General features: G+C 40.6%; 1 protein-coding gene across 4 annotated transcripts in view; it reads left to right on the top strand.

The window, feature by feature from the left end:
- NLN (neurolysin) overlaps positions 1-13,195 on the top strand; it is a 103,953-nt gene that overhangs the window by 23,415 nt on the left and 67,343 nt on the right. The window contains exon 2 of one of the 4 annotated variants that reach the window (XM_063623239.1): positions 7,539-7,548. The exons of the other annotated variants lie outside the window; for them this stretch is intronic. Within the exon in view, the coding sequence (XP_063479309.1) occupies positions 7,539-7,548 (10 nt within the window). The remainder of the gene's footprint in view (positions 1-7,538; positions 7,549-13,195) is intronic. 4 annotated transcript variants of the gene reach the window in all.

Genomic DNA, 13,195 nt, shown 5'->3' with positions numbered 1-13,195 from the left:
TTTATAGGAAGTTTATATATTATCTTGGCAAGATAACTTTGAAAGCCCACTGTTTTCCTAGCATTTTTCTATTGTTGCTAAACAATTTCTGCCCAATCTAAAAAATTACTTTCCTATACCAGCAGGTGGAGGCAAGAGCAGTCGAATTGTAGCACTTTGCTCTTCAAGTGTACTGGCATGTATTGTAGATTATCTATCCATGACTCAAAGTCTCTTTATGACATGTCTCTCACATAATTATTTTTCTTCAACAACTCTGTTATTAGCATCTTCTTTTGATTGCTTTATCATTTGCTTTATTTACTTGGTGTCTGGGACTGAACTTAATGGTCATTTTAGGACAGACTAATTTAGATTTTCATCACTTTTCTATACTCATTGATTGAACAGTTAAAACATATATGTTATATGCTGAACACATTCTTCCACATTTGCCAAGAAATACAAAAATGACTAAGACGTGGACCACATTCCCAAAGAGCTTACATTCTAGTAGAATTAAAAGGAAAAATGTCTTCAATTTCTCTCCTGACTTGGGGAAGCAGATCAGTCAGCCTTGCTGGTACAGCTATGGCTAGCATTGGGTAGTAATAAAGCTCAGTATTCACGTGGATTTTAATTCCATCAACAAATATTCACTAAGCACCGGGGACTACATAGGGGATTAATTTATAAACATAGTCTGTTTGTCTTACAGATAAAAAAGGCCAAAACAGTCTTCAAAAGAAGTATCATTTATTTTTAAACTTTTTAATACAGATTATATAGAACAAATAATTAACCGACATACAGATCCTGATGCATTGAATTTAAGGAACTTTCAGTTAGAAGTAACTGTGCGTAACATTTTCTGGAATATACTTAGAAAACTTTCCACAAATCCTGGTTGAAATAAAATAAAAGTATGGTACTGTAGATCAATTCCATTAGCTGTTTATTAGTAGCCAATAATGATAAAAAATGCTTTATACAAACAGTGTGAAAGAGGAGAACTGAGTTCTAAGGTTATGTCTGTATATGCAGAATGAGAAATGGAGAAGAAACTCATAGTTATGGAAAACAGAAAAGAATGGCCCCAGAATTTCTTGCAAGACTTAGCAGCCACCAATATTCAGAACTGTATTTAAGCCCCAACCTGTCCATCATCTTAATACATTGTACATCAGAAATTTCCAACCCAATTAAAGCATTTTTGTTTCCTTCATTGGTTTATTTATGAAAGCCACTAAAAAGACACAAATCTGGTCTAACCTATTTTAGCCTTACCTCTCATCCCTCCACACCCCATTAAACCCGTGTACCCACCTTACCTCATAGAGCTGTCTTGAAAGACTCAGCCAGTTTAGAAGTTACATCCTCACCAAAGTCTTCCCTAGATTCCCCAAGGCAGAGTCACATGCACTGTCCTCTTCTTTCTCCATTGCTTTATTAATATAGAATTTGTTACCTGATATTCTTTTATTTCATTATTATTTTTAGAGACAGGATCTTACTCTGTTACCCAGGCTGGAGTGCAGTGGCACAATTGTGGCTCACTGTAGCCTTAACCTCCTGGGATCAAGTGAGCCTCCCAAGTAGCTGGGACTATAGATGAGGTCTCACCATGTTGCCTGGGCTGGTCTTGAACTTCTGGGCTCAAGTGATCCTTTCTCTTTGGCTTCCGAAAGTGCTGGGATTACAGGCATGAGCCACCACACCCGGCCTGCTACCTGATGTTCTAATATCTCTTTCCATATTTCTTCCTTACAAGTCTATACGCTCCTGAAAGCTAATAACTTTGTCTTATTCATCTTTGTAACCTCAGTAAATATTTGCTGAAGGAATAACTGAATCAACTATTTCTTGGGAAGTCCTTTTATAATAAGCCTCTCTCTCCCCCCCTTTTTTTTTTTTGCTGATGTCTGAATTATAGTCATAATTCCAGATGATAGATGATAGTAACAAGTCAATAAATCCTATCAATAGGGAATAAAGAACCAGCATTTATTGCATAGAGTGTTTTCTTAGGATACCTCAACTGAGGCTGGGCACAGTGGCTCATGCCTGTAATCCCAGCACTTTGGAAGGCCAAGGTGGGCGGATCACCTGAGGTCAGGAGTTCAAGACCAGCCTGGCCAACGTGGTGAAACCTTGTCTCGACTAAAAATACAAAAATTTGTATTCCAGCTACTCAGGGGGCCGAGGCGGGAGAATCACTTGAACCCGGCAGGCGGAGATTACAGTGAGCCAAAATCAGGCCATTGCACTCCAGTCTGGGTGAGAGAGCAAGACTGTCTCAAAAAAAAAAAAAAAAAAAAAAAGAATCCCTCAGCTGAACCTTATCAATAAAAGTACACTGTTTCCTAGTGGTTTATTGATTACCTATGAACAGTTCATTAAAGGACTCTGGAAAAAAATGAGACTTGGGTACAGAGGGCAGCCATCCAGGTCATCCAGGTTTGAGTGGTTTTACTCTTTGAGAACAGGTGACTAAAAAGCTGCCCAAGTCTATGTGACCTGTTTTTCAGAGCTGGATGAAAGCTAAAGTGGGGCACTCCTCCACAGCCCCTGCAGCAATCTCTCAGGGAGTGGTAGAGATAACAAGTCAGACATGTGATGTAAGCATGTATGCTTTAATTCACCTTATTCTCTCCCCGTTAAAAGCAAAGTACAAAATCAGAGAAGTACAGTTGGTGAGAAATTTGATTATTTCCTTTTCTGGGATGGGAGTTGCAACATCAGTATAGGATAATAAAGAATGAGGGCCCTCAGATACTTTTCAGTTTACAAATAAAAATACAAAAGAATATGGGCTCTGGAGTCAGGCTTGGGTTTGACTCCCAGCCACACAAATGCTATGTGACCTTGAACAAGCTACTTTACTTCTCTGTACCCAGTAAATTGGGTTGATAATATCTTCCTCTTGGCTTATTGGGAGGATTAAATAAGAACATGCATGTAAACTCTTGGTGTAGTATCTTGCAAAGGCCTGAGGAGAGCTTAACAGTTTGAGGGAGATGTGAAAGTAGTTCATTACGTCTGGAACATAGATATGAGAGCAAAAGGATGGCACTGAGAAAGCCAGCATGGTAGTTAGGGTAGATTCAGAAGTAGGTAGCTTGAACTTGATCCTGAAGTCACTGGGGAACCATGCCACTGAAAGGGAGTGTCATGATCAGATTTACGTTTTAGGATGATTACTCTGCAGGCAATCTGGTGAACAGATTAGAAGGCATCCAGAAAGAACCTCCTGGGTTTCTGATTTGGATAACTGAGTACATACTGGTGATCATCCTTGAGATAAGGAATAAAGAATGAGGACAGATTTGGTTCTGGGGGCAAGGAAGATGAGCAATTTAATTTTAGGCATACTGTATTTAAGGTGACCATTGACATCCAAGTGGAGCTACCCAACAGGCAGTTGGTCATGTGGGTCTAGAACTCAGGAGATTTGTGCTGGAGGTACAGATCTGGAAGTGTTTAGCTATAGGTGACATGTGTGTAGCCATACAAATGGAACAGGCATGGTGTGCAAGGTGAAAAGAAAAGAGGCCATAGAACTGAATCCTGAAGAGCTCTAAGGAATCCTGAGAAGGGGCTAAAAAACAAAAACAAAACCTAAAAAAAGACAACTGATGATAAAAATCACGAGGGAACAGCCAGAGACATCAAATGAAAAGAAGAATCATTATCACAAAAGCCCAAAGAGGGAAAAGTTCCCAAAAAAGAGGGAGTTAAAAACAGGAAACAGTGGAAAACACTGTCATGTATCACAAAAAGTCAAGATGTAAATAGTGAAGAATGTCTGTTGCATTTAGTATAAATCACTGGGGACCTTGGTGAGAGCAGTTTCCATTTTTTTATGAGACCAGGACCCAGATTGAAGTAGGGTGAAGAGTGAGTGGGACATAAGAACAAAAAGATATCAGGGCTGGCTGGACCACTTTGAAAAGTCTTGAGGATGAAGGGAAAGGAAGAAATAGTGGTGTCTAGTGGGGGACCCAGGATCAAGGAAGTTTTTTTTTTTTACTTAAGGTGGAGAAATGTAAGTACTCCAGCACATGTGTGTATAAAGGGGCAGTACGAATGACACATTTAAGATTTTGCTGAGAGAGATGATATTTCATAGGGTGATGTCTCTGGAAGAGATTGGATAGGACCCAAGCACAGAGCAAGAAATTGTCTTTAGGCGAGTCAGATTTGTCTTATACTAGTTAGGAGTAAAGAGAAATGGATGATACAGATGCAGCTATGTTCGTAGGAGGGAAGTGGAGGGAATTTCTGTGTGATGGCTTTAGTAATGTAGGCAGCAAGGTCAGCTACTGATGGTGAGAGGAGAAATTCGGGGAGGCTGGTCACAGTTTGAAATAATAGGTCATGGGAGGCAGATGTTCGTGGATGGGTTTTCCTGAAGCCTTAGGAGTCCAACTCAAATCAGAGGCCATGATATAATAGTATCAAAACCCATAGCTCTATTCAGAACCTGCTATGAGAATAGAGAAGGTAGCTGGTTAAAATGGTCCTGAGCAGAGGTTTTTAAGATTGATATAGCAGAAGGACTGGAAGTTGGGGTTTTGGTGAGAGATGGTTGACCTGATAGATGAAGTTCACTTCTAACAGTTGTGCAACTTGAGGTGAAACTACAATTGGAAGCCCGCCCCTGGCCCCCTCCTGTACCATGAGGGGCCTCACATGTGTATGGATGCCCCCACCTATATGTCCAAACTCTGACCACACTCCCTGCTCTTAATGGCCACCCCTCAGTGCAAGATATGTACAAACCAATGGTGCAGTTCACCCTCAGGAAAATGGACCCTGGGAAGGGGCCCACACAGATTCTGGGAGCCATTTGAGCAAGGAATTCTGGAGTCTTGTCACCCAAAGCACAGTTGCAGGATGGTAATGGCAAGCTTTGCATGAGCACATCCCCTTACCTCTCCTGAGCTGAGTGCAGACACAGGAGGGCCAGAGTGAAGCCTGCCAAAGTACAGCAGTCAGCCAGTCGCAGTGGCTCACACCTGTAATCCTAGCACTTTGGGAGGCCAAGACGGGTGGATCATCTGAGGTCAGGAGTTCAAGACCAGCCTGGTCAACATGGTGAAACCCCGTCTCTACTAAAAATACAAAAATTAGCTGGGCGTAGTGGCACATGCCTGTAATCCCAGCTACTTGGGAGGCTGAGGCAGGAGAATTGCTTGAATCTGGGAGGCAGAGGTTGCAGTGAGCCAAGATTGCATCACTGCACTCCAGCCTGGGCAACAGAGCAAGACTCTGTCTCAAAAACAAAAGCAAAGTACAGCAGTCATCCAGGTCTAAGGGTTGAGCTATGGGAGAAGTCTGTTAGAGTGAGAAAATAGAGGAATTAAAGGACTGGAGTTCTAAGGAAGATGGAAAACTAAGAATCATGGGAGTAGATAAATGGAAGCTGAAAACAGAAGGTTGTGGTTACAGTGGAATAGCTGACTTTATCATTTCCAAGGAGCATCTACAAGTGGTGGTAAGAATAATAAACACAAAGGTTCTTGGAGTGAAATAGGTTAAGGAAGTGACATTGGCTGGACACAGTGGCTCATGCCTGTAATCCCAGCTCTTTGGGAGGCCAAGGTGAGAGAATTGTTGAGCCCAGGAATTTGAGACCAGCCTGGGCAACATAGGGAAACCCCATCTCTACAGAAATTAAATTAGCCAGGCATGATGGTGCATGCCTATAGTCCCAGCTATTAGGGAAATGGGAGGATCAAGTGCTTAAGCCCAGGAAGTTGTGGCTGCAGTGAGTTATAATCACACCACTGCACTCCAGCCTGAGCAACAGAACGAGACCCTGTCCTAAAAGAAAAGAGAGAGAAAAAAGAAACTGAAGTTAAGGGAGTGGTAAGCCTTGTCCACCCACCCTTAGAGTCTCCCTGGGATGATTATGGAACTTTAGACAGGGACTGATATGATTTGGCTGTGTTCCTACCCAAATCTCATCTTAAATTATAGCTCCCATAATCCTCATGTGTCATGGGAGGAACCCAATGGGAGGTAATTGAATCTGGGGACAGATTTTTCCTGTGCTGTTCTCATGATAGTGAATAAGTTTCACGAGATCTGATGGTTTCATAAAGGGCAGCTCTCTGCACACACTGTCTTGCCTGCTGCCATGTAAGATGTGACTTTGCTCCTCCTTCGCCTTCTGCTATGATTGTGAGGCCTCCCAGCCATGTGGAACTGTGAGTCCGTTGTACCTCTTTTTCCTTATAAATTATCCAGTCTTGGGTATTTCTTCATAGCAGTATGAAAATAGACTAATACAGGGACTGTAGAGCTAATAATTCTTTGGTGAATATGAGAAAATGGCAAAGAGTTTAGTTGATGACAGCAACAAAGAGAGTTAGTAAGGGATGTAGCAGGAAGCCAGTAGCCTCAGAGGGTTAGAATTTTAGTGCAGTAATGATTTGGACAGCCCTTTGAGGATCAAGGAGAGGTTTACCCTGTGTCAAGGCCTCCTAGTGTGAGGAGCCTGAGAGAATGTGAGTGCACTTCATGGGAGAGGCAGTGCATTCACCAGGAATCCAGGTTACAGTTCAGACAAAGTGGAAAAGCCAGTGCCCTGTGATAAGGTTGAGGATGTAGGGCAGGGGGATGAATGTCGGAGAAAGAGACTGGCATGATGGGAGAGCTTCACCAACTGGTGATGCTGAACTTTTGGGACAGTGGCAGAATGTATGCTGTGAAAGGACACAGCAGAGAGGAAACAGTAAGTTCACAAATATTTGCTGTGTTGAAGGTCTCATACTAGAAACCTTTAGGTAAACTTTTATGACTTCTATCTTAGTAAGCTCAGTCAGTGAATAAGATTAATTCTCACTTGTAAAATAATAAGGACAGGAAATTTAAACAGTCTTGTGGAAAAACCATTTTTATATTCTAATCATGTTATCAATACCCTTGGCCCTGCTCCCTATGGAAAGAACTGAAAGTCTTTTCTGCCACACTGTGCTCTTGAAAGTAGTGCTTACTCCTTATTTCTGCATGTTGTGGGGATTAGATGAGTGTTTTAACACTCCTGCACACATGAGCTACTCAGTAAATGAGTTCTCCCTTCCTCTGTTTCTCTGTCCTTTCTTCCTTCCAGAGAAGACACCTAGGAACCTGGTTTGCGAGTGGAAAGGAGAAAGGGTACCCAAGGAAGGGCACAGGCAGGGCTGCTTGGCATACGTGTGCTGTCACGTGGAATCTCAGGAGTGAGATCATCCAGTCAGTGCTGTCCATTCGAACTTTCTGCAGTGGCAAAAACATGCTCCATCCGTGCTGTCTAGTGTGGTACCCACTTACTGCAAGTGGCTATTGAATGTTTGAAATGTGCCTGGTAGAACTGAGAAACTGAATTTTTTATTTTATTTACTCATAATTCATTTAAATAATCACATGTACCTGCTATGTTGGACTGCACAGGTCTAGTGGATAATGTGCTGCTTGGCTGAAGGCTTCAAGAAAGAAATGGACTAAGTACCTGAAGAAATAGATAAGTTGGCCTGGCGCGGTGGGCCATGCCTGTAATCTCAGCACTTTGGGAGGCCAAAGCGGGTGGATTGCTTGAGCCCAGGAATTGCTCATTATGGGCAACATAGCAAGATTCCATCTCTATTAAAAATTTTTAAATTAGCTGGGTGTGCTGGCATACGCCTGTAGTCCCAGCTACTTCGGAGGCTGAAGCAGGAGGATTGCTTGAGTCCAGGAGGTCTAGTTTACAGTGAGCTATGACTGCACCACTGCACTCCAGCCTGGGCAACAGAGTAAGACCTTGTCTTTTAAAAAAGTAAAGAGAGAGAGAGAGAGGGAGAGAGAGAGAAATAAAGAAAAAAGAGAAATAAGGAAAGAAGAAAGAAAAGAAGGAAGGAGAAAGAAAAAGAGAAACAGGTAAGCCTCAGTGAGGTGTGTAGCTGGGCTTTGGCATTGCAGAAATCAGAAATAAAGGAGTCCTATATGCTCTGATGAAATGACCCTGGACTTGAGCTATGGCCTGAGAAGTTGTGAGGAGAGGGGTGATTTAGTCAAAACAATGGCTGGAAAGACAACTTTGTAAATAGTAGAAATCAGGATTAGAGTGTTTCTGATGTAATAGCCACACAAGATAAATAATTAAACTTATACAGGAATTCCGGTCTTGTGGGGGGATTGATTTAATGCAGACCTCAAGGGCAGCTTGTAGAGAAACATTAATTGCAAAGCAAATACTAGGAATATTTGCCAAGGGTTTCAAAGAATTGGGACAAATTTCTGGAAATATCCTGCAAACCATGTAGTACAACACAGTGACATGGTGACAGGGAAAGGATGGAAAAAATGTAAATTGGTAGGAGGTAGAAGTTGTAAAATTTTACATAATATAGTTTCACTATAGCCCTGGCTGTAATAAAACGTGTTTCCCTATATGAATGTTTACTTGTGATCATGAGGGAAGATGGTGTTGCTTTAATGTTTTTGTCATATTTGTCCCATCTTGTTTCAAGTATATAATGAACATCTGTCTGCTCATCAGTGTGCAGTGCATTGGGATGGGGGTTTGTGATGAAAGAAATGTACAGTGGCCATTGTGCTTGAGAAAGTCCTAGTTTCATTTAGAATGTAAAACAAACTAATTGAATAGGTGATGACAGTAATTTAAATGTCTAAAATGAATGGCACAGATGAAAGGTGATAGAAGCTCAGATCTGGGTGAACTGGAATGGTGAAAGCCTTGATGAGAGGAAGTAGAGGACTTTAAACTATGCTTCAAAAGAAAATGAACCCCATAAATCAACATTTCTGAAAGTACATTCCATAAAATATTTTACAAAAGTCTCAAGGCAATAATTAACTCAGAATAACTATGGCATATTTATTTGTCCAAATGAAATTCTGTAACCTGATGATTTCTGTCAAAATTTATCCAGCTTTCTTCCTTTGCCTGAACACTATTATTATTATTATTATATTATTTTGGACACAGGAGATTACAGTGCTAGCAAATGCACCTTCCTGTCAATTCCAGTATGGTATTCTGTATTATTTCTTGGTTAGAAATTTCACAGGGTTGGCCTGGTGCAGTGGCTCATGCTTGTCATCCCAACACTTTGGGAAGCTGAAGTGGAAGGATCACTTGAACTTAGGAGTTCAAGACCATCCTGGGCAACCTGGCAAAACCACATCTCTACAAAAAGTACAAAAAATTAGCCAGGTGTCATGCACACCTATAGTCCCAGCTACTCAGAAGGCTCAGGTAAGAGGATCACCTGAGCCTGGAAGGTTGAGGCTACAGTGAGCCATGATCACGTCACCTGGACTCTAGAATGGGTGAGAGAGTGAGACCCTGTTTCAAAAAAAAAAAAAAAAAAAAAAAATTCACAAAGGTCGTGTTTTGAAAAGTGCTTTCAAAACAGAGATGATGAAGAAGGTATGATTGAGACAGAAATAATAAAGAGCCTGGAATTTTGTAGTAGGAAAAAGAAATCTAGTGTTTAATTAGACAACTGGAATCTCAGATTTGATCTACTTTTTCATTTTCAAATTATTAGATATAATAACTGCTGTAGGAAAAGACAGGCTCATGCCGGTTGTCTGCTTTTGACTTATGTAGCTCTTAGTTGCAAAAAGTCAGACAAAAATCTTCACCAGATTCTCAAGAATACAAGTGCAGCTGCTGGAATGACTACAGGTGCACTGGTTTTCCCACCCGGGTGCAGTTCTTTCCAGGGCTGCAGAGGCACAGAAGGGGAAGACGAGATCAATCTACCAGCATCCAAAGCATTGGGTGAGCTTGAAAATGTAACAAAAGGGAAGAGGAGGGATGCTCTACAAAAAGATGGGAGAGGAAAGGCAGAGATAATGCAGAAAGAAAGTACTCAGTAGATAAAAATGTTTTAGTTAGAAGTATAAGGCATTCCCATGTTACCATTCCTTTTCTTTGGTAACAAGAATTATGAATCCTGAAAAGAATTAAGGTAAAATCTCAGAAGGTGAGAAAAAAAGTATTAAGATAAAAATTTTAATATGTTTAGTTGGCCCATGACATCATGATTTCTAGCTTTTGTTTCTGTCTTTTTAGCCCTTCCAGGTTCAGGGGATAGTATTACATTAAGGGAGAAATAGCTTTTCACTAGTTGCCTTAGAAACTATAAAACATATATGCATCCAGCCGAGGTGGAGGTATTGACATCCTTATCAGTTTAACTTTCCCACTACAAATAAATGACAAGTGTTTGAGGTGATAGTTATGTTAATTAACCTGGTTTGGTCATTACACAATGTATACGTGTATTGAAACATCGCACTGTACCCTATAAAGATGTGCAATTATTGTGTGTCAATTAAAAACAAAATAAAACTTAACAAACAATCAGATATGCTGTGACCACTCAGCCTTCCAGTAAATGTTAGGAAATAGATGAAAACCAGTGAAGGTCATTTTATCAGTGAAATGCTTAAAGTAATTTTCTTTTAAAGCTGAATAATAGGCCAGGCACGGTGGCTCATGCCTATAATCTCAACACATTGGAAGGCCAAGGCGGGCGGATCACTTCCTGTTAGGAGTTTGAGACCAGCCTGGCCAACATGGTGAAACCCCGTCTCTAATAAAAATACAGAAAACTAGTCAGGCATGGTGGCACAAGCTTGTAATCCCAGCTACTTGGAAGGCTGAGGCATGAGAATAGCTTTAACCTGGGAGGCGGAGGTTGCAATGAGCTGAGATTGTGCCACTGTACTCCAGCCTAGGGGATAGAGTGAGACTCCATCTCCAAAAAAAAAAAACCTGAATATTAATGGAAATTTGTCTATAGTCATTGGTTTATACTAAGGGGTGGTGAAAAGAACAGGGTATTAAGATGGATACGTCCTATGTTTTAGTCATTGTTCTTCTCTTTAATATTCATGTAACTCAGTCATCTCAGGGCCAGCCTTTTTACCTATACTGGGACTTCCTTGAAGTACAGCCTGTCATGGCCATGACTGACTCTTTCTTAGTGGCCTCTGTTGGCAGAAATAATTATTTTTGAAATTTTCAGCCAACTGTATAAATCCTGAACTTCACATCTTTATTATTTTGCACCAACACCAAGTATGTGAGACCCTCTACTCATCTGCCATTTCTTGTACTCTGACCTCCATACTGTTGGTTTCTCCCTGTACTTATTCCTTTATCAGTTTTCATTCCTTTATCAGTACGATCCTATATGAGGCAAATAACATAAAACCCCATTCTAACTGATTTCATCATAGAGGGGACTTACTGACTCATAACTGGAACGGTCAGGCTTTACAATTAGTTGATCTCTGGGCTCTCTGGTGTCTTTAAATATTTGGTTTCCTTCCTTCATTCTGCCATTCAAAGTGTCTGTTTTATCATAAATCAGATTCTGCTCATTGTCATAGGATGGCTGCCAGCTGCAATCAAGGACATAAGTGTACTCACACTTAGTGAGAATGAGACCCCCTTCTCTTACAACATTCCAAGCAAGAGTACTGAGGGTAGGGACAGCTACCTTCAAAGAACATGAACTGTGTTGGGGGTATATGAGTGTTGGGAGGAAGATGTGCATATATTTAGATAGGGGAAGAGGTTAATGGCTAGACAACCAATGTATATCTAACCATCTACTGCACTGACTTCTCCATTGTTATTTCTGGAACCCTTGTCCTATGGTAAATAAACTCCTCCACTTTTTCATACTCTTCCCTGGATCTTCCCTTCTCTTCCTGACCTTTTCTAAAACCCATTGAACCCTGACAAAAATTTTTCCCATGCGTCTCTCTTCCTCCCACACCCCATAGCACAAAGTAAGGAGGAAAGATCAGTTCTTCTTTTCCCCCAGAGGCCCCCTCCAACCACTGTGATGTCCTGCACTTCTTCACCATTGTGTAAAAACACCTTTGAGGCTCATGATCTGGTTTTCCCATTTTATATCCTGCTCATGTTGTCTCTCCCAGTCAGCTGGGAGTTCCTTCTTCAGATACTCGGGTTCCTGGTTCAGTCTTCCTTTCTACTCCCGGGATCCACCATCAACCTGCTGACTCCAGTGTTCACATAGGCAATTTATCCAAACTAGACTCTTGTTTCTTTACACTCTTGCAAAAAAACTGCTTAACCCTTGAGGTCTTAAATTCAGATATCTCACATTTTTACTATAACCTGATTTCTCCCATTTTACTGTTTTATTGATTTTACTGAGACTGTAGTTTTTCTGTCTAAAACATTGCTCATGTTTTATATTCCATTTCTTCCTATCTCTGTAGGGAGCTCAGTCTCTCTAAATATCTTAATAATGTAATTGAAAAAAAAAGTGGTTTCAAGTAGAATCATAACTATGATAAATTGCTTAGATATTTTGTGCAAATTTAAAACATATTTATTCCCAAATCTTTTGATCTAAAACCAAGGCCTTTTGTTAACTATAAATGATTTGATTGGCATTTCTCACTATCCTTCTTGTATAAACTACACCTATAATACATCATCTTTGATTTCCAGTTTCAGCTTCTCGAAAGTGGAACATGAGTATAAGGAAACATATAAGTAGTATGAATTCAGAAGCCTTCTGAATTGTCACAATTCCTTTCCCAGTCTTTCCTAAGGACAAGTTTTTTGTGGGAGTTGATTTTTTTGTAACTCTCTTTTTAAAAGTATTTCTGAAACCTTTTACGTATCCCAGAAATAAGTTTTTAAATGTTGTATACATTTAATCAGTCAAATATTTAAATTATGTGAAAATAAGCATGACAGGCATAAACAGGTTTTGAAACAACAGGCTTAACCATTAGTTAGTATATAACTCAACTGGTGGAAGAAGAAATGTGAAAATGTATTGGAAAATAGCCTGGCAGCCTCAAGTTGTAAGCATCAACTAGTATGTGGATGTGAGTTCTTGTGGAGACTAAGTTGAAGAGGTCAGTATTTAGGTCTCTCCTATGTGAAAAATGTATCTATTCTGTGCCTCAGCCTCTTTTAACTACACTGCGTTAGCTCTGCTTATTACCACGGCCAAATCCACAGAGAATTACCTAGGTGCACACTCTCTCCAGTTCTTCACCTCTTCCTTATTCCTCCATCGTTGTAGTCTGACCTATATACCCCTGCTGCTTGCCTGACACTGGTTTTGCCAGAGTCATGAATGGCATTCTGCTGCTGTATTCAACAAAGACTTTTCAGTTTTTCTCAACGTCTGTACGTTTGGTACCGTTTTCACTGCTTACTTGT

The sequence above is a fragment of the Symphalangus syndactylus genome, chromosome 18 (assembly GCF_028878055.3).
Source record: "Symphalangus syndactylus isolate Jambi chromosome 18, NHGRI_mSymSyn1-v2.1_pri, whole genome shotgun sequence".
NCBI classification, from domain to species: Eukaryota; Metazoa; Chordata; class Mammalia; order Primates; family Hylobatidae; genus Symphalangus; species Symphalangus syndactylus.
The sequence above is the reverse complement of the archived record's forward strand: the minus strand, read 5'-3'. Positions and strand labels throughout refer to the sequence as shown.